Below are 20875 nucleotides of genomic sequence, written 5' to 3' on the forward strand. Positions count from 1 at the left end.
GACCATCTATCACAGGTTTGATGCCAGCCTGCCAGGGGCTGGCACGACCCACAGAATAACTTAATTCACTGCATCAGCATGGAAAAGCAAACGAACACGAAACAACTGGGGGAAGCAGCCAAGTCTAGAGGTGACACTGTGGCAGCTTTGTCACTGCCCTTTCCTCTTGCTTCAGGAGACAACATAGCAGGATGCAGCCTCTCCCATGAGCAGGGGGAAGTATTCAGGATACAGATAGCAGAAATCTGAGGCTTTGAGACCTGGGTCTAGCTGCCCTCAGTACCTTTAATATCACCTCAGAATCTCATGGGAAAAGGTTTTAAAGTTCAAGGGCATCACAGATTCAAGCTTAAGAAGTTACCTAAGGGGAAAAAGGAAGGAGAGATATCCCTAGAGAGTCTACTTGGGGTGTCATATGGAGGTGTCTCCAGATCACAGGTGACTGTTGGGACCCTGCAGGGACCCCTGGACTGGCAGCACCAAGGCACTTCAGAGGGACAGCCAGTTGTGACTGATGCAACAAAACCCCACAAAATTGTCCACACTGAGCAGTTTCCTCCCTGCCTGAGCAGCTCCTGGCCGTGCCATTCCCACAAACAACAATCCCTTCCTCATGTGGGAAGGCTGCAGATGGGTGGATCAGCCCCATGGCAGCAGCTTCCCCAGCACAGCCCTGCAGGTGTTGGCAATTCCAAGTGCCAGCTGCCTTCACACCCCTGTGTGCTGGGACCCCTGGGGGTCCTGTGCACTGGTGGAGCCCCATTTCATGAGGAGAAAAAGCTTCTGCTGACTCTTAGAAAGAGCTGAACACATGGGTTGAGCTCTCCCACGTGATTCCCTGGTCTCTAGTAAGGGCTGAGTTCACACAACAGCTTTTCCCCTCGGTGGGGGTGGCTGTTGTCACTGCCTGGCATCTTTTTACCAAAAATACTGAAGATGCTGAACATGCCCGAAGCTCCTGTACCTGCAGCCATTTATGGCCAGTGTCAGCCCAGTAGATCCGAAATCCTGAAAGACTGGGATGGACGTTCTCACATCCCCATCACCATGGCATAAGCTGTGTTTCTTAGGAAACCAGCCTAGCAGCAGCATCCCTGCTTAGGAGGAAAGATGAACTCTGGATGCAGACTGGATTTTAGAAACCACTCTCTGCTGCTACCACCTGCACGGTTCTGCAGTGCTCCCACGACAGCGAGGGGAGCAGAGCTTCCAGCAGGGCTGGAAAGGCGTGAAGGAAACGGATGAGAGGGAAAGAGAAGGAGCGAGGATGTGCTCTGGGTTTTGTGTGGGTTTCTTGGCACGTCCTTGGGCAGTGCAAAGCGGGTAGAACAACCAGCTATAACATGACCTTTGTGCTCTACCTGCAGGCACAGCACACCCAGCCCCTGCACTGCTGCTCCTGTGTCACTTTGGCTTCACGGCCGCACACCCCCATGGGCTGGAGGGGCTTGTGGCACGTGCTGGCAGCCAGGGGTGCCATACACATGGCTCGGGCTGGGGTTCTTCTCCTCGAGACCGGGCACGCTGGAACAATGCAAGGAAATTTTGAGCCTCGAGGCCATCCCTGCTGGGCCTCCTGATGGTGCCCTCATCGTGCGAGCGAGTGCCCGGTCTGGTGCCCATCTGGTGGCTCGTGAGCAGGAGCTGCTTGGGGGCACATCCTCGGTGGTGGCCGGCCAGAAGGGCTGCTTCAAAATGCTCCTTGGAGTGGAACTGGTACTACAGCTACTGTACCATCCCTCCATCCCCAGAGGGGTTTGTCCCTTGGAAATTTTGTACTTTGGAAACTAAAAATAATGTGCCCATCCTGGGAACTTGTTTTTTTTTCAGTTTAAGGTGGCTGGTGTTGTTCCTGCTCTGTTTCGCATTGACAGAAACAAGAAAAGCCAAATAATCCTGGCTGTACCTCGCCTTTGTCCTCTCCACCCCACTGCCCAGTGGACTGGAGAAGTCTTTCAAAACCTGACAGCAGTCAGGTTTGTTCCTTGCTAGAAAAGAGAAAAAAGATGACCTTTCAGGGAAAAAAAAAAATAATACTAATGGAAGTTTTCTGTGAAAAATAAGTAGTCAACAGTTGCTCTCCAGATCAAAGAGTGTCTCTGTTAAGTGTTTTCACAGCTCGTAGTACATCTGGGTACTGCTCGGTGCTGAGGAGAAATTGTCAAGTGCTGGTGGCATCTCTCTAAGGTGCTACATTATGAAGAAGAAACATTGGACCTGAGGCCCCCCTGCTTTCCCCTTGCTCAGCACCACCACAGGCCAGGCCTGGGCGCCCAAGTTGCACACTGCCATGGAAACCATCTCCAGGTACCTCTCTCAGTCCTCCTGGGACATGTTGCCCTGGTTCAACCCTGCCCCAAGTATCCTGGTGCCCACAGACTTCCCAGGGAGGAGAGGGCAAAGCCGCCAGGCAGAAGTGTCTGCCCACCCACTGTCAGTAGAGACCAAAGAGCACCATCACCCCACTCCTGAGCCCTCAAGCATGGAAGGGTTGCTGAGCTCACCGAGGGCACTTGAACACCTTGCTCCTAACCAGGGATGGTGGTCAAGCCTTTCCAGCTCCCAGCAGGTCAGAGCACCTCTTGTCAAGGGAAAGGAGACCTCCTGTCATGCCAACACCACCTTCACACCACATCTAGCCAGCATGACAACCTGCCACCAGCGCTGGGCCAGCCCCTGCCATGGGGAGGGGACGCCCTGCAGCCACGCGAGCACTCACCATCTGGATGACAGACACCGGCCCGATGCTGTTCACGTAGATATCCACATCAATGAACGTGGGCTTGACTGCAAAGACAAGGAAACAGGGACCAATAAGCTGGGGCCAGGAGCATTTGTGGAGGGATGAAGACAAGGGGAACATCTGGGATGAGCACGGCTCTATTGCAACAAAACTCCCAACTACAGCAGCCACCAAAGCACGGAAAACACAAACACAGCCAGGCCAGGTCCCCACCCGTGGCCGCAGGGAGCTTCAGGGGACACTTACTGCCAATGTCAGGCCTCAGCTTGTTGTCATAGTTCTTGAGCAGCGAGTTGAGGATCTGCGTGGCATCAGTCTCCTGTGCCTTGGGGGTGAGGACCCAGGTTTTGTTGATGCTGAGGTAATCGTAATCGTATTCCTCTGTGCTCTCACACCTGGAGAGGAGAGACAAAGGGCAGAGACATGGCTGTGGCAGCTCTCTGGCACTGCCTGGGAGCAGGGGCACAGCTGTGTTTCAGAGATACCAAAGGAGGAGGATGCAGCTCGGATAAAAGGCAGAGCATAAGGAGCTCGGGGATCTCCTTGCAGCCACACTGCTAAGAAGCCACAACTCACCTGGCACCTTTGCTCACTTCAGGGTCACCAGGCATGCAGGGGCTTTGCCACCAGTGGGAAAGACCAGCAGCCATGGGATGTTCCACCTCCTCCTTAGCTTCCTTTGGCGACACACTGCTCATCCCCGAGGTGTGGGAGCCAGTCCCTGCTTTCCCTGCCTTCCTGCTCATCCCACTCCCTCTGCCAGCAGCTCCTGCCCCCAGAGCTAATTAACCCCAAATTAAAAAGTTAACCCCAAATACTTCCACTACTCTGCCTGCTGCTGACACCTGAAGCAGGCTTCCTCTGAGGAAGGAGACAGTGACGAAACAGTGTTTTTGGGGAGCAAGGCATTTGCAGTAAATGCATTTCAGAGAAAAGAGGTCCTAACACAACCTTACAGGCATCCTGCACATCTGGTGTGCCAGGAGCCCAGCCATCTGCCCTGCACAGATCCTTGGAAATAAAAGCCTTATGCAAACTCCTCTGTCTCCAGGCCAAGACCTGCCACAACCCATTCCCTGCACTCACCAACCCTTCCTCCCCAGCCTGTGGCGTGAGCTCCCATTTAAAGATGTCCCATCTTCCCAATCTCCCAGTTCCAAGGCAGGCAAGGAAAGCTCCTATCCGTCCTCCTTTGGACATGATCCACTTAGCAACAGCTTCTCTCACTGCCTTTCATATCTGCCCTCTCTAAACCTTTGGTACTCCTCCCTTTTCCTAAAGGAGTTTTCCTAAGCCGTCTAATTAGATTAGGTCCACGCGGCCACCCGGGAAATTCTAACCACCTGCCGCTGCTCTGGGCAGCTCATTCACACGGCTGTCCCCGGAATGACACAGCCGTATGTGGGAGAGGATGCCGAGCGCTCCCACCGCCGGCACACCCCCCTCGACGTCTGCCGTGGCAGCGTGTCACCTGCTCCAGCGACAGCAAGGGTCTCGCAGCGGGAGCTGCCACCGTGCTGACACTTCCCAGCTGGAGCCTCGCAGCTCCGAGGTGCAGTCAGGCACCACGGATGCGCATCTCCCTCCAGCGCCCGGCGAGGCACAGCCTGGCCGAGCCGCTTGGAGAGGGCGAAAAAGCATTAAATCGACACGTTGCGGCCGATTTATCAGACGCTCCTCTTTCAAAACCCCAGACAAAACTCGCTTTCACAATCGCTTTAAAACTCTTTGCATCTTCTCGGCTCTCAGGCGCCGGGACGTGTCCCCCGCCAAGGGCTGGGCTGCGCGCAGCTGGCTGCCTGCCGCCGCACATTAGGTGTTGGTACATCAGCTCATTGTTTCCTGTCTGATTGCGCTGCACTTTCTAACCATGCTTAAGGAGTGTTAAGCAACGCTGTCAGGATGCGCTTCCCCATCCGAGCAGCGCCAGCCAGCGCTCCCGCCGGGCTCTCGCTGTGGCGTTGCCTCCCAAGCGCAGCCGAGCAGGGAGCTCTGCATCACCCAGCAGCTGCGGGAGGCACAGGGGACCACCGAGAGCCCACCCCAGAGCTGCACGGGGCTGAAATCGGGGGCTGGCCCCGCTCCTGCGAGAAGCAAGGAGGGACGTGTGCCGGCAGCGCAGCTCAGGGCAAGGGAAAGCAATCCTAACTAACTGCTGTCCCTCGCTGCCGGTGCTTTGGGGGACGGAGGCTGCCTCTGGAAAGTGGGAACAGCAACACCGAAACCTTTTCTCCGTGTTCCCCTGACCTTACTTGAAGTCACCTGCCCTGCTGGCACTGAACTCTGCACACCCCCCTGCCCTGCCAAAAATCCCGTTCCTCCAGGATGTAAGGCTGCACTAGAGTCTGAAACATCCCTTTGGGGGCTGAACAAACCCTGGCTGCTTCCTCTGCTCTCAGTCTTCTGGTTTCCCCCCATTTAGTGTCACTGGTTAACATCCCAAGGCTTGGGGTAGCATTTCCAGAGAGTCACATCCCTATTACAGATGCAAGGACACTACCAAAAATATGCTTTTTGCTAATGCAGCTAATCCCAGCCGACTAAACCATACTAAGCCATCTTAGCATAAGCAAGCCAGCTTTTGCTGGAGAAAATGTGCTTTTTCCGAGTGTATATACACACACCAGCCTTTGCTCGTGAAGAATGTGACTCTCATGCCGCCCTATGCAAGCTCCTGCCTCCTCCCCAGTCTCTCTTCTCGGTGGCCCCACTTTAAAATTGAGAAGGGAAGAGCCCAAGATCTATTGCAGAAGAGAGGTATTAAGGTGACATGTGCATCCCCCCTCCAGCTGCTAATGGAAATGTCACACTGCAGACCTGCAGAGATCCCCAACGCGCTGTGAACACTCGCTGGCCTGGCGGCTCCATCTCCAGGCACACAGCGAGTGGCTTGGTGACAGGGGACAGCCAGTTCTCATACGCCTCTGTGCAGCCAGGGGGAAAGGCAGAGCCATGTTTCCTCACCTCTGCTTGTTGAGACGTCAGAACACCCTCCTCGGGGCAGGGCTGTGGGGCCGGGACACAGCCACAGCGTGGGCAGGAGGTGGGCAGGGGGGTGTCAGCAGGGCAGAACTGGGGGCGTTGCAAGGAAATCCCTGGTCTTGACAGATGAGTTGGGGGCATGGCAGCTCCTGCTGGTGCCTAGAGCAGGAGGCTGGCACGGCAGGGAGGTGTCCTTTCGGATGTGCTCACAAATATGGATGAGGTTGGACAATCCTCCCTGGGCAACCCGTGGCATTACAGCAGGACGGTGCCGTGCCTCGGCTCCCTAATTCCCTTTCACTCAAGCAGACACCTGTTTGGCTGAGGCTTCCAAACACACCCTGTGGTTGGGGAAAGTTACCTGAAGAGCTGCTGGCTGGCTCCCTCCCCCAGTGCCCAAGCTGTCTGACAAGGTTTTCCCTTGGCAGGAGGAGGGGAAGAGCAACATGTGCCACGAGCTGTTGAAGACACTCCTGCTCCTTGCCTGGTGGGGCAGCTGGTGGTGCCTGACTGGGATGCACACCCACTATTATTCACAAGCTGGTGGTGGCCCTGAGGCAGGAACCTCCCAGCGCAGATGCAGATCCCGGGGCTGTATCCAGCCCTGCTGCAAACACAGCTGAAAGCCTTCCCTGCTCCCAAGGAAAAGAGAGCAGCAAAATGCAAGAACAACATTTCCCCTGGTTAAAAAGTGCTGTGGTCAATTCCAATTTCCACATGCTAATGTGTCCTTCTAGTCATCCATCCCGATGCCTCTTAGGGTTGTAGGCACAGGGATGTTCAGGCAGATGACTCTAAATTAGAAGCAGACAGAGGATTGAAGGACAGGGAGCTATAACTGCCCCCTACCACCCGTTTCACACATGTTCCTACCTCTGACAACACACTCCACGGAGCCCCGGTGGTCAAGTCTGCACAGTTTCCAGCACCTGCCAAGCCCAGCATCTGGTGTGATGCTGTGCAGCGATCCTGCCTTCAGGGCTCAAAGTTGGGTGCCTTGGTTCCAGGCGAGGCAGTGCCCTGGGAAATACTGGTGAATGAGGCTCTGTGCTGGGGGGACTGTCTGGGGAGTGCTGAATCACCTGGCACAAAGCACCAGGGGAAGGGTCTTGCTGCTTGTACCGGGAGAAGAGCTCGCACACACAGCACCTGAACAGAGCTCCTCACCCCAGCACCTACCACGAGGAGCAGGGAACAGGAGATTCACCCTCCACAGCTGCATCCAGGAGAAATGCAGTGGATGCAGAGCAAGACCCTGCTATAACTTGCTCTTTTTCTCCTCTCACAGGATTCCTCTCCCACTCCATCATGCCCACCCTGCAATGTCCACAGCCACCACTCCTGGCAAAGCAGGGCTCAGGGTAGAGGCAGACTTGAGGGACTGGGCAGAAGAGAGGCCGAACCAGCTATGGGGTGAACATTCCTGCTCAAGGGTATGTGAATACATGATTTAATTGCTTCTCTGTGTCATCTTGCAGCTTACAACTCACCCTCTCAAAATGCAGGGCTTGTGGCAATGTGCCGCAGGGACAGCTGGGCACAGGAACCAGGACTACCAGGGATCCATCCCCCTCTCAGCCCTCCAATGCCCCCTGGCCCCTGCATGGGTCTCCTGCCGGGAGGTTTTGTGTCAGGGCGCAGAAGAGGCTGGGTGTCAGGGCACGAGTCGTGGGGCAGCTCTTGCTCCTCGACCCTGGGAAGGCCAAGGCACGGAGGACCATGGCAGGGATGGACTCTGTGCCCACCCCCGGGGTCGGGAAGCACTGGCAGGGCAGACCATTAGTAGCAGGATTCATGCTCCCTGTCCCTAACTGCATCTGTAATGGGATTTGATGGGCTTTAAGGCGGCTTATTCTGCCAATTAGCTTCAGCCAGTAAAATCCCTGTTCCCCCAAGCCCTGGGGGTAACAATCTGCTGACAACATGTTCTTTCCCCATCTAGCCATTAAACTCATCAGCAGGGCTAGGAATTGTAGAAAAAAAATTAAAAAAAAAAAAGAAACTTGAAACCCCCTTGTGCGTGGGCCCTTTCATCGCTGTTTACAGAGAAGCGCTACGAGCGGCTGGCCCTGGGAAAGAGCTGTCACCTGCCGCCCCTGCCTCCGCTCGCCTCCTCGCCCAGCGCGCTGGGGGCACCGGTCTGGCACCGGGCTCCCCGCCGGCACCCAGAGCCGCGACCTGGGGCCAACCTGTAGAGCAGGGCAGGAGCCCCCGTTGCCCTCCCCCCTGCCCGGCTGCACGCCCTGCGGGGGCTTCGGGGGGCCAGGGGATGGAGTGCGGGGAAAGGGACGCAAGCTCCTTCCCACCCAGCCCGCCTCCACGTGGAAATGCCCCGGTGATGGTTGGAGCTGCCCGGAGGTGCCGAGCTCCCTCTGGTCCTGCTCCGGGCACCCCCGGAAGGGGCTCGGCCCCCGGCAGGATTAGCCCACGAGGTGATGGCAGGGTGGAAAACGGGATGTCCTTTCGATTCCGGCATGCGAAGGGGGAGCTCGGGGTGCAGAGGACATGCAGGCACTCGGTGCTGCCGCGACGGGACCCGCTGGAAGGAACAGCTGGGGGCACGGAGCTGCCAAAACCCCGCTGGAGCCGGGGCGGCGAGCGTGGGGAGAGGCGCTGCGACTCCAACCCCCTCCCCTCCTATTGCCCCGGCGGGTAAACTGAGGCGGGGAGGGTCGTCCCGGTGGTCGGGGGGAGGGGTGGGGGGGTGGGGAGGGGGCTCTCACCTGGCGCGCAGGACCGGCCCGAGGGCCAGGCAGAGCAGCAGCACCGTCCCGGGCATCTCTGCGAGGCGAGCGGCGGCCCCGGGGGGCGGCGGCGGCCGTGCTCCCTCCCGGCGGGGCTCAGCGCGGGGCCGGGCCGGGGGCGGCGACGGGGCCCCCCCGCTGCCCGCTGCGCCGCGCTCCGGCCCCGCCGCCGCCCGCGCGGCCCCGCGCTCCGCGCCGCCGGCCACGGACCGCAAAGTTGGGCATCTCTTCTCCGGTCCGCGGCGGGGAGGGGCTCGCAGCGGCTCCTACCTCCCCGCGCAGGGGCCGGCCTCCCCCGCACCCCCGGGGCTGAGCGCCGGCGGGGGGGCGCGCCGAGAGGCACCCGCGCATCTGCCGGAGCCGCGCTGCCGGGGAGCGAGCATCGTCAGCTGGTGCGAGCAGCTCTCGCTCCCCCTCTGCGTAATAAGGCGTTTGATTTCTCTTAATACTCGCCTTTTTTTTTTTTTTTCTTTCCCTCATACCATGCACGACAGTTGGGGTGTTTGTCTAAAAAAAGAAAGAGTGGGTAATTATTGCTAAATTACGCAAGGCGTCAGGCCTCTCTGGGCTGAGCTGCCAGCGAGATGCAGCCGGGAGAGGGTCCTTTCCCACCTGTTGGGGCTGCTGTCTCACAAAAAGAGCCAGGAGGGTGCTTTGGGAGGAGCTGTGGGACAGCTGGGGGTCGCGGGTGGGCTGTGGGCTCCCAGCCTGTCGCTCTCTGCCTTCACCGTTTGCCAAGCTGCACTCGGGCATTTCTTTACTCTGCTGCCATCCGACTGGCAAACAGGAGTAACAGATTCCTTCTTGGTGAGCTTTGGGTGAGAGCTGCTCAGAACAAACTTTGTCAGACCTACACGAGGTGCCGATGTAGTTACAGGCTGAGGTGTGGGAGCTGGTCCCCAGAGAGGCCTGGTCCTGCATCTCCTGGAGGTCTGGTAATACTGATGGCAAATCCAGCTCCTCTGGACCAGAGTGGGACCATCCCTGGTGCTGAGAGTTGACTCTCTCACTCCTGGGCCTGTCACAGCTCTGCTCTCCATCTGCAGGGTGCTGGTGCTGCTGCCTCATCTGTTCAGGGCAGGGAGATTCCCATTCCCCAGGCACACCCCCACAGCCAGGAGCAGTCTCGGTGGTGGTGGGGATGCCACAGGAGCACAAGCAGGCGGTAACAGCAGCACACCTGGGTGGTTTGTCAAGGCTCTCTCCCTTGCTGATTGCTGCAATGATCACCTCAAGCCCTTGAGCGTGAGATCTGAGGCAGCCTCAAAGCCATAAGAGACAGGCATCAGGGCTCCGAGATGGCATTTCCCTGGAATGAAGCAGCTGCAGATTATGTTGCCTTTACTTCATGCAAAGAAGCCAGCTCTGGATGGCAGAGTTTACAGGAAGCACATGTCAAGAGAGTAAATAATGAATATCAAAGCAGCAGTGAAGGTGGAAAGAGCTCTTTAAGCTTCAAAGCAAGCCACTGGATTGTTCCAGAAGTTCTTCAGGGATCCAGATGAAGCTGAAGTTGGGAAAGGTGCAAGAATAGCTGCAGGGAAGATGCAGCTGTCAAGGATTCTGGTCATGAGCAGACCACAGAAAATCCAGGGGTTCATGCACGTGCTCTCAGCTCCCCCTCAAGACGCAGGATGTGAAGTGGTATGTGGGGAAATTCACAGGACTCATTTATTTTGACCACCCCGTTCTGCTGCCTGAGAACTGAGAGAACTGGCGAGGGCTGTGCGTGGAGCGGTGGAGGTGGACTGGGAAATGTTAGGGAATCACAGCATCCCCTCATGATGCTGTTCTGGGGACACCCTGCAGGCAGTTTCATGCACCAGGAGCTTCCAAGCAGCTCTCCTCTCTGGTCTTCTTCATTTGCAGGGGTTTCATTTTGTGGCTGGTGCTGAGTCTTTCCCTTCAGCCAAGGATAAGAATGAAGCCTGTTGATGGAGTTGGAGAGCCAGGGCACTGCTTTTCAAGCAAACACCTTATTTACCAGCAGCACAGGCTTAGCTGGGGAGAAACTCATTTCAAATTCACAGTGAATGGTTCTGACCAGGAAAACCACCCTCAGTCCCAATGCTAAGATGGACAAAATGTCCTGCACTTGTGTTTTGGCAGGAAGCAGGCCCTATTTTCCACTTTGAAGAGACATTTGTTTTGAGGTCTACTGTCATGGGATTCAAAACTTAAACAGGAGAGGCAATGTTTTATTCAAGATGTTTTTTATCCCTTCTGGTATTTCAGTTTAACCAGCAAACTAATAAAACCTATTATTTACAGAGTCCTCATGAGCCCAGAGCCTGGGGGGCCAAGCTGCCACAGCAAATGAGGGTTTGGTTGTGCAGTCCTCACTGCAGGATTTAGGTCTGGGAGAAAAGGAGACAATTCCAGCCCTGGACCAAGGATCCCAAGCCTTGCAAGGATGGCAGTGCTCTCGGAGGGATGAGCCTGGGCACATCTGCAGCTCTTTCCAAACCCCTCTGTGCTCTCTCAGAGCCCCTTCTCGGGTTGTGTGCTGCCTGCTCCTGCACTGCGAGTGTGTTTGTGGCTCGGGCTGGAGCAGGGGGGAAGGCAGGAGGCAAAGCTCTTCTGCCTCTTACCCGTGCAAAGGGCTGGGCACTCCTTGCCTCAGGCAATGCCAGATTCAAGGGGTGTCTCTCTCCAAGGAGACTGCTCTTCTTCCAGGCTGCATCAGAGGGAAAACTGATACAAGTGGAGAAAATTATTATCCTAAGGTGTTCAGGAGCTCATTCCTGAGAAAGCTCAGGCTCTTGGCATTTGCACCATCTCCCTCAGACAGATATGTCTCTCTCAAGGGTGGAGGAGCTCCTGCAGCAGGACCGGAGGAGCCCAGGCAGAGGCAGATCCCACTGGGACTCTGCAGGAGCAGGTCAGGTTTGAGAGCACTGCTGGCAGAGCTGGGCACTCCAGGACAAGGAGCTGCCAGGGCATTTGCAGGCAGCAGTGCCAGGGCCATGCAGCAGACTGCTCTGAAGGGCTGCATGGAGGTGAACCTGTCTTCCCCTCCTCCCTCACTCTCCACGTCATAAGGCTGAGGACAGAGCACAGTTAGAGCCGCTGTCCTTGATGCTCTCTGTCCTCCTGGTAATGAGCTGGTCCTCGAGCAGTCACCGAGCCAGAGCATCCCCTGGGAGCAGCGCAGGGTCAGGCCAAGCCCTCTCCCCATGGCCAGGGCCGTGTGTCCAGGCAGAAGGCAGGGGCTGGTCACTCTCCTGCAGCAGCATCCATGAGGATGAGCACTGACACACCTGGATGAGAGTGGGGAAGGACAGCCGAGGAGAAGCTGCCTACAGGGTCCCTTTGCAAAACTTGGGGGATGAAAAACCCTCTGTAAGGCTTGACCCTTTTCTCTAACTTGGGGCATGTCCTGCACGGTAGAAACATTTGTTTACTCTACCAGGGCATTTGTTCAACATAACCCAGGTTTTGTCTCTTTCAGGCTCACCAGGCACAGCAGCAGATGCTGTATCTGGGCTCACATGACATCAATAACAGCTTCAGCTGGGCTCTGCCTTCCCACCTTTACGGACAGCAATGATAGATGAAGCAGACAGGGCACAGTTTGGTTTTTAGGTGCTGGAGTGAACTTGCAGTGCTGACAGATTAAAAAAATGTGTTTGGAGCCTGAACAAATGTGACGTGAATATTTTCCAAGGAGAGTGAAGGGTGTGGGAGGACAGCCCAGGCCGTAGCAGGAGCTGGTGCAAGCTGTCCCGGGGGTGACGAGAGCGTTGACGGGAGCGAGAACTTTACCTTCATCCTCTGCTGCTGCGTCAGGCCTGAAGGAGTCTCTACTTTCCTTCCATCGCAGGCAGCCCCTCTTCAGAATTAGTTTCTTAGTGGAAAGAGATCACCAAATGCTAGGTGATCTGATCCCGTGTGTCAGAAGAGTTCTTGCTGTCACCCTGGGGATGGGAAAGGTGCCATTTCCTGTGCTTTTATGGCTCTGTTTTTCTGAAACCTTCCCCAGCCCAGGGCTGAACATGTTACATTTCTCCTAGGGACTGACATGTAAAAAGGGAAAATATACATGGGAAAGGTTGGGAAGGGGAAGAGAATAGGCAGCATTTGACAAAAAAGGGGAAAAATCTCAGCAAATTGAGCAGGTGTTTCAGTACTTTTTTCAAGTGGAATTTGCAGCTATGCCATCTGTACATCCGATGTCCTGCATCCAGCACAGGACCATGAGCTGGTAGTTCAGACCCCAGAATAACTCCCATCCTTATTTTAAATACTGTGCCACTGCTGACACAAACTTTGGAGACGTGCAGCTGCAGGAGCAGGAACAGCTGCTTCTCTTCACTGTAGAAATCTGGCTGCTTCTGCATGGAGGTACACAACTCCTTGTCACCTCATGCCACAATGGGTCAGGGAAGGGGAAAAGGAGCCAGGAAGGTCATGGATCCAATGAGAACTGTCGTTGGGATGCAAACTGTGTTTGGTACAGGGTTGCTCAACAGCTGGGAGTAACTTGGGGCTCTCCAGAGGACAGGCTGGGATTCAGAGCAGAGCCAACACGTGGAAGGTGGTGCTGACCATCCAAACCCCGTGGCCAGCAGTGACTCTGCCTGGCCCTTCCCCTGCTGCAGCCCCGAGGGCCCAGCTGAGGCCACATCAGCACCTGCTGACCCCGCGGGATTTAAGAAAAGGAGAGAGGGAGGCGCACTTGCCTTTTATTGTTGATACCCGTAGGCATTTCTGCCCAGGGGCGCGGGGATTTCAACGCCTCCTCTCTACCCTGCCTCGGGAATGTTTATACACCAGTAAATAATGGGAACCGCTCATCTGTGTCCGAGTGTGGATGTTCAATTACAGCCCTCTCCCGCCACTGATCCGAGCCCTGCACTCCGCCCTCCCCTGCCCCGGCTCTGCGGTCTGCCTGGCAGTTTGACATTTCGTCAGCCCGAGGATAATGCAGGACTGTTGACAAGCGGAGAAAACAGGGAAAGGAGCTTTTCTCGGCGAGCTGAGGCAGAGCACAGTCCCTCCTGTTGCAGGTGCTGCCTGATCTGGGGTCCCAGGAGCTGTTTTGTGCTGTCTGTGATGGGACTGACTCTGAAGCTCTGTGACAGATGCCTGCAGCAAGACCAGTTTTTCACGCCTCTTTCATTCCTGGGAGCTGTTAGACATTTTCAAGGCCTCTTTAATTTCCTCCTCATGAAGCTCCTGTGCCGAAGAGGGAGATGCCCTTCTCCTTCAAGTGCCTGAACTCCGGGGACACATTGTGGAGGGGCTGATTTTTTTAGGGAGGCAGTGCTTGGGACTGTGTCACTGTGGACCTGGGTGCCACAAGAGCTCAGCAGGGAGGCGGCCAGCTGAGAACAGGCTTGGCAGACCCCGAGAGGCACTTTGGCCATCCCAAATTGTGTGGGCCCCCCAGCACACCCAGCTCAGGGCAGGGGCAGCGCCTGCTCCTTCCCTGGAGCAGCTTGGCAGATCCTCTTGCTCCCCTGCCCCAAAGCATCGTTCATGCAGGGAGAAGGGAGCACGTGCTGTGCCGCTGTTATCCACTCCCAGATGGGGGAATCAATGGCACTGCCTTACCTTCCACGCCCTCTTGGCCCAGGTGGGACACAGCAGCACAGCTGAACCCCACAGCAGCCCTGAGAGCCCCCCATGCTCCTGCCATCAGGGTGTTGTCCCACTCCCACCCTGAGTCCGTGGCAGAGCAGAGCTGCTCCTCAGCCCAGACCCCATCCAGCTGCTCTCCACTGCTGGCACTGCCGCTTGCACCCTTTCCCCCCACAGCACGTCCGTGGTGTTCCTCAGCCCATGCTCACAGGAGTTCATGGAGAAATGCCAGCACTGCTCTGTTCCTCAGCTCTAGGATCCCCCGTGAAACACTGACCTAGATCAACCCTCTGCTGCACAGGGCTCTGCTGCCGTGGCTGCTGGGCACAGTGAGCCTCACCCAGGTACCCCTGCTCCGGGATTTTGCTTTCACACCTCCTCGTGTGGAAATCCAGACCCCATCCGCCAGCAGTCAGTGCTGCTGGGTCCAGCACCCACCTTCCCTGTCCCCTCTGGTTTTCCCTGCTCCATCCCAGCCCCTCTGCCGAAAGCAATCAGTGGCAGCTGAAGTGCAGAGGAGCAGACACTGCGAGCTGCCCTGCAGCTCCTGCACTCCCAGAGCCATCGGAGCAGAAACGCCTGCACACGGAGCGCCTCTCCAAGAGAGGGATGCTGCCACTAGGATCTGGCAATTGCCAGCACGTCAGGGAAGGAGAGATCGTCTCCTAATACTCTCTAAGCTCCAATCTTAATCTTGTTCATTGCTGTTAAGTCTCAGAGAAATCGGGCCGATGCGTTGAAAGGAGGCAAAATAAAGAGATTCAAGAGGAGGCTGAAGTCTCTTCAGAAAACTGAAGAGAAATAATCTTCAAAGGTTCCCACGAGCCTGTGCTCCCCAGCCTGGAAAAGCAGAACAGATAAACACTGAGCCTTGCTGGAGTTGTTTTTCAGTCTGGTATTTTCTAGGAGGAGACAGAAGCGTTAAGGCTGGAGTATCAGAGAGCAGTTTTAGGATCTCAGCACACAGGGCCTGACCACCTTCCCTTGGGCCCCACCCCTGAGGTCTCTGCTGCTTGGCAGGCTCAGGTCCCCCAGGCAGAGCCTGGTTCCCATTTCCCCATGGGGGTGAGGGCCAGAGAGAGCAGCAGCACAGGAGGGGCTGGGTGCTTTTTCCTGGGTGACACCCTCCAGGTGCATCTGCAGACCCTTCCCACTGCCCCACCCACGAGGGAGATCCAGCCAGGTGGGAACACCTGCAAAGAAATAACCTGTACTAGGGAGATGGAAGGAGTTTCCTTGGGCTGATGGCCTCTACCTAGGTCCCATCATCAGGGCAAGGAGCCAGGGCAGAACAGCACCTTGCTCCTGCCACCCTGCCTGGGGCTGCCTCACCCCTCTGCATCCCCTCGCCTCGCAGCATCCCTGAAGTCCCGTGCCAGCACCCTCCCATCCCCAAACAAGGGACATCCATGGTGGGGTCTCCCCTCTCCTCATGTCCTCCCCTAAGGCCTGGGAGGTTCCTACAGTGGAAGCTGCTTTCAGGCTCTGCACTTGTCACTGCTGGCCGAGCTGCTGCTGCTGAATCCCTTCCTCCAAACTCACTTTTAGCCTCCCTGACTGCCCAGGCAACACGTGCTGCCATTTAGAAAGGCCCTGCTGTGAAAGGTGCTGCCTTTTCACCTTGCAAAAAATGCTGGGGTTTGGAGGAGACCAAGGATCACCCATGGCATGCTCCAAATGCACCCCAGTGCAGAAAACGGGGCACACACCTCTCTGTCCCACACACTGCAGAGGGACGTGCCCAGCCCTGGGGGTTTGCAGGAGGGGTTTGCACTGCAGAGATGGAGGTGAACTGAGCCAGATCCTGTCTGTGCAAGCAGGGTGGGGTGTAGAGAAGGTCCTGCAGGCTGGGGGACAGTCTGTCTGCAGGCTCTTGGCCAGAGCCTGTGTCAGGGAGGCAGAGCGCTGACTCCCCAGGCAGCTCTGCCAGCTCCAGCCTTTGCAGCAAATTTTGCCTTTGTCATTGCCCATGTGCTTGGTGGACAGGGGACTCCTGTCTTCTAGGAGGCTGTTAGAAAATGCCTTTCAACTGCAGTAAAATTCACCCTCCTCTCCCCCCCCCCACCAAAAATAAAAAAAAATAAAGGGTAAACCTTAATTACACCCATGCAGCTTTTCACACTGCTTCACCCTCCTCTCAGAAAGGCACCCATATCTACAGAGTGGATAGGTTGATTAAAAGTCCCCCAAAATGAATAGATCAAGAGAAATCTTCCATACCCCTGCAGCAAGGGTGAAGTGCTTTTTAATTAAGGACAAAGACATGCAAATGTCCTGAATCATCACAAGCAAATAGCAAAATAGCACCTGTCAGAATATTAAAAAACAAGCACTCAGCATTCCCTTGTGATCAGCTTGAAGGAGGCCTTGAGTTAAAAAAAAAAAAATTTCCACTGAGACTCGAAAAACGTAATAGACTGGGAATGAGCAAAGGATATGGCTCCAAAAACCCCAAGTGGGGATGACTTGATGGTGATTTTGGCTGGTGAATATGTTAGGATGACCAACAGGAGGGTCTGGACCATCTCTAGCCCCAGTACAGCCTGTACTGGACCCACTGGGAGGCTGGGCTGGGTGACCCGGGGGGCACTGCTGACCTGCCCATCATCAGCCAAGCCTTTCTTCTCCCAGGTGCCAGGTCCCTGCCACCACCCTGCAAAATCTGTAATTATGAGCACTCAAATGACCCCATTCAGCTGGGAAAACACAACTTAATGCGTTGTGAAGTGTTTGCTGGAGGAGCAGCCGCAGGGGCTGCTCCAGCGCGATCCCCTCGCCCCTGTCGGACCTGCCCGGGCTGAAGGAGGGGGATTTCAGCCTTGGTGGGTAATGAAGGTGACAGGCTGCTGCATACCAGAGCCCTGTGACAGCACCCCATGAGCCATTCTCCTCATGTGCATTTGTTTGTGTGGCAGCCCAGGAACGTGCGGGAAGAGCCCTGGATGTGCCCAGAACCTTTATTATTAGGATTGATTACAGGCAAAACTGGCTGGAACGGGTGCCTGAGTGCCAGGGCTGCTGGGGAGAGCAGGCAGGTGCTCTCAGGCTGATCAGGGCAGGAAATTATTTTCCTAGAATAGGGTTAAACAGGGAGGTTTGAGGAATTCTTTTGCACTTTGGGTGTTTTTATCGCTATCATTGCTGGCTTTTCCCTAACCCTATGTGTGTTCAGGTTAAAAACCCAGCTGTGGAAGGACATGGTGCTGTGAGAAGCACCCCACACCAGCAGCCTCCCCTCTGGCCTCCAGCTGCTTGGCTGCACCCCAAAGCAGTGGCCTTGAGCACCCCTTGGCTTGGTGACACAGCTGAGGCCACCACTGTCCCCAGGGCTGTACCCGAGCCAGGAGGGAGGAGGAGTGGGAAAGGCAATGAAAGGAGCAAGTGTTGGGAAGGACAGCGAGAGCCAGCACAGCCCAGCAGCAGCGACAAAGGGGCTGTGAAGGGAAGGCAGAGTGAAAGGGAAATGCCTGGAATAATAAGTGACGGACGGATGCCTTTGAAGGGGACTCGGATATCTCGGGTCTCCCGCCTGACCTACTTAAAACTGGCGTAATCTGATGAAGGAGCAACCTCCAGCTCTAAATATAAACTTGGCTCCTCTCGATTTGAATTCCTTCCCTCTGCCACCCAGGGGTGGGGCTGTGGTTGGCAGCTGGAGGCACGGCCTGAGTTCCACAGGGCCTGCAGAAGGGTCTGGGCACCTATCCTGGTGAGAAGGGGCCGCGAGGCACCAGCACAGAGCCCAGAGGGATGGCGTTGCATTGGCACTGGCATCGCGTGTTTTTCCAGCAGTCTGGTTATGAACAGCAGCAGAACTGCCCGTGGGGAATGGCAGGAGGCACAAGCAAAAAAAAAAAAAACCCTGCACATCAGGACCCAGAAGTCAGGGGACCTTCATTAGCTCCTTGGACACACGTGATTTGCGAGCAAAGATTTTTCGTTTCAAACGAACCGCAATTCTGGTGCACAACAGAGTCCTGAGGCAGGAAATTAACTGGCAAATATAGGCAGAATTTGGCAATTAGTTTAAATGAGAAGAAAAACAAACAAAACCACAGTCCAAGAAGAAACAGCTGCAATCAAAGCACTTTATTTCAACCTGCTTTGAAATAAAATGTTTTGCTTAAGAATGCCAAAATGTTTCATCGATCTGTGTTCTAAATTAAATATTTCAAGCTCTTCCACTTCAGCACACCATTGTTCATTTAAAACCTGCCTTTCTTTAAATAAAAGAGGAGAAAAAGAACCACTGTTTTGGTTTGAACAACATACTGAATTGACAAGATGAATTTTTTTCATTTTTCCACTGGAAAACCATATTAAAAAAAAAAAATTATTCAATATGAACCAAATTTAATCCATTCCTCACTTTGCTCCAAAGCAATTTTCCTAGCTGCAGTGTGTATTGCAGGATATACCTGGGTCTTCCAGGTCTTCCCATTGCCATGTGGGGAGCAAGGTGGGTTTGGTGGGAATTCCCAGCAGATCAGAGCAAGATTCAATCTTGTTTTATCAAGGGTTTCCTTCAAGCCCTTACAGCCCCCTAAGGACAGAAAATTTCCAGCTCATAGACTCTGGGACTGAATTAGCTGTTTAGGAACCTTCATATGGTTTATTCAGCTTCCTTGCTAAATGGTAAAAATGTATATGGGATTAGGAAAGAAAAACAATTAAATGAAAACCAAAGTCATTACAGAACGCCAGCGAGTCTCTCAGGATCCTCATCAGAAGGAGATGAGTTTTCTCCCGTTGTGGAGATAGGCCCCGTTAATTTTCTTGGCAGGATCTCCCATTTTAAAGCAACAAGGCAAATGTTTACTTTGACTTCTCAACAGTGTTTGTGGACCCCGGGCGGGCTAAAAATTAAAGAGAGAAAGAAATTCTCTTAATCTGAAATGCTCTACACATTAATTTTTGCAAAGCTCAGATTTAGGGTCAAATTCAAACTGACAGAGCCTCCTTGAAGTAGGAGGAGAGGCAGGAGATAATATTGGGTGAAGAGAAGAGAAAGATGAGACAGGCAAAGTGGATTTTTTTTTTTAAGCTTGCAGGGAGATACTAAGCCCAATAATCAGACAAGAAAGGCAACGAGCAGCTATCAAAGCAGCAGCCGTTTTAAGAGCTGTGCTCATCTGAAAGCGACTCTTAGTTCTTGTGAAAACTGCCGCCTTAACAGCTGTCCCAATTAGAGCCAGCCGGAAATTTCCCAATAAACCCACGGTTTTGTCAGAAAATAATTCGCTGAGTCTGAAATGCTCCGAGTTGGCTGAACTTTTGTTGAATGGGAAAAGCAGGGCTCCAACTGGGTCCGGTGCTCAGCTGCCAGGTTTGTGCTCCGAGCGGCAGCGCTGACGGAAAAGTCAATTTTGCTGAGCAGCTGCAGGCACCAGGAAGCGCCTGGTTGCCATAATTTATGTTTGGGATTTGGTTGGAGTTGGGAGAGAGGGGGGGTAAAAAAAACCAACAACAACAAAAAAAAGATGAAAAGGCAACTGAGTTCCTTATAAATTTGAGCTCGAGCCAGCCGAATTTGCTCATGCCACGATCCCATATGCCTGACCCGTTTTAGGATCTTGGTGGCTGGATCTGTGAGGGAGAAAATAAACCAACCCCAGAGCGCTGTGGAGAGGACAATGCTGGAAGCGGCAGCACTCCTGGCATCCCTCTGCCAGGGGAGACAGCTCGTGGCTGTGCCCATGGCTGCGTGACAATGAGGGCACTGGGTCTCCTGGGGTCCCTCCTTCCCTCACAGAAACATCCTGATGCCACCTTCCTTCTCTTGGCTTTATCTTGGGTTTATTTTTCGATTCTGGCAAAAGCAGTAGCTACAGTTACTTGGGTTTTTTTTCAGCTACGTCTTTGAAAACTGATGTGTTGCCACTGGATGCATCATCAGGTTTTTTTTTTTTTTTTTTTTCAGCTGTTTCACTGCATCAGAAACTTATTAAAAAAGGAAGAAAGTCAACGAGACTTAGTTTAGGAGAGTCTGTGCAACACTTCTCATGGAGAGATTTTAGCTACCCATATTTAAATGACATTAAAAAAGAAAAAGTTACCAGGCAGGACAGCAGCCTAGGCTCCCCACAACCACCTTCCAAGGGACTGTGAAGCTCCAAGGCAGCTGCCAAGGCCAGAAAAGTCCCTGAATCAAACTGGAGCTGTGTTTGCAGGAGGGGGAAAAAAAGCTGTTAATGCTCTGTGTGACTCCTGACCAGCAGGGAAAAGCCTTTCTGTGAGTGGTGATGATTAATTACTAATGATAATTAACCTACAACAACAGTGGCACTCAGAAACTAGAGCAAAGGCACACATCCCATCGTGTGCAGCTCTGAATGAAAACAGAGCCTCTGCCCCAGAGGGATTTCTTTTTAAAAATGCCTAGAAATGATGAGTGACATAACTGGAGCTTTTCCTCATCGGAGCGCTCCCCAGGGCAGGCGCAGAGCCCTGTGCAGGTACCACTCTCCCTTCCCATGCTGCTGCCTGTGGCTCGTGGAGGGGCTCTGCTGCTCCACCAGACACCTCTGAGGGCATTCTTGGGGTTTCCTGTGCTCCAAGCCTACCCAAAACCAGCTGCTCCGTGCCCAGTCCCATCTGGAGTCCATCCCTCCCTGGCCCCATCGCCCTGCAGAAGCAACACCAACGCTGCCCGGAGTGCTGCCACTTAACTCCACAGAGAAGCAAGTGCATGAAGCTGGAGCTTGAAATCAGCCCCCTTTAGGTCTCTAAAGTGATGCTAAGGGCCCTCTGAAGCTAGGGGAGGGGAAAAAAAAAAAAAAGCATCTGCCACATTCTTCATTTCATCTCGAAAGCTGTGAGATCC

At 54.5% G+C, this 20875-nt stretch overlaps 1 protein-coding gene across 2 annotated transcripts in view; it reads right to left on the bottom strand.

Moving 5' to 3' along the window:
- Window positions 1-8549, bottom strand: part of LOC116451026 (gamma-aminobutyric acid receptor subunit gamma-4) — a 36310-nt gene extending 27761 nt beyond the window's left edge. For both annotated transcript variants that reach the window (XM_032124127.1, XM_032124126.1), the window contains exons 1-3: window positions 8449-8549; window positions 2990-3138; window positions 2720-2787 (exon numbers count right to left, since the gene is read on the bottom strand). In XM_032124127.1, the coding sequence (XP_031980018.1) occupies window positions 2720-2787; window positions 2990-3138; window positions 8449-8504 (273 nt within the window). In that variant the 5' untranslated portion in view covers window positions 8505-8549. The remainder of the gene's footprint in view (window positions 1-2719; window positions 2788-2989; window positions 3139-8448) is intronic.
- Window positions 8550-20875: the final 12326 nt, after the last annotated feature.

This window comes from Corvus moneduloides, chromosome 14 (genome assembly GCF_009650955.1).
Source record: "Corvus moneduloides isolate bCorMon1 chromosome 14, bCorMon1.pri, whole genome shotgun sequence".
Taxonomy (NCBI): domain Eukaryota; kingdom Metazoa; phylum Chordata; class Aves; order Passeriformes; family Corvidae; genus Corvus; species Corvus moneduloides.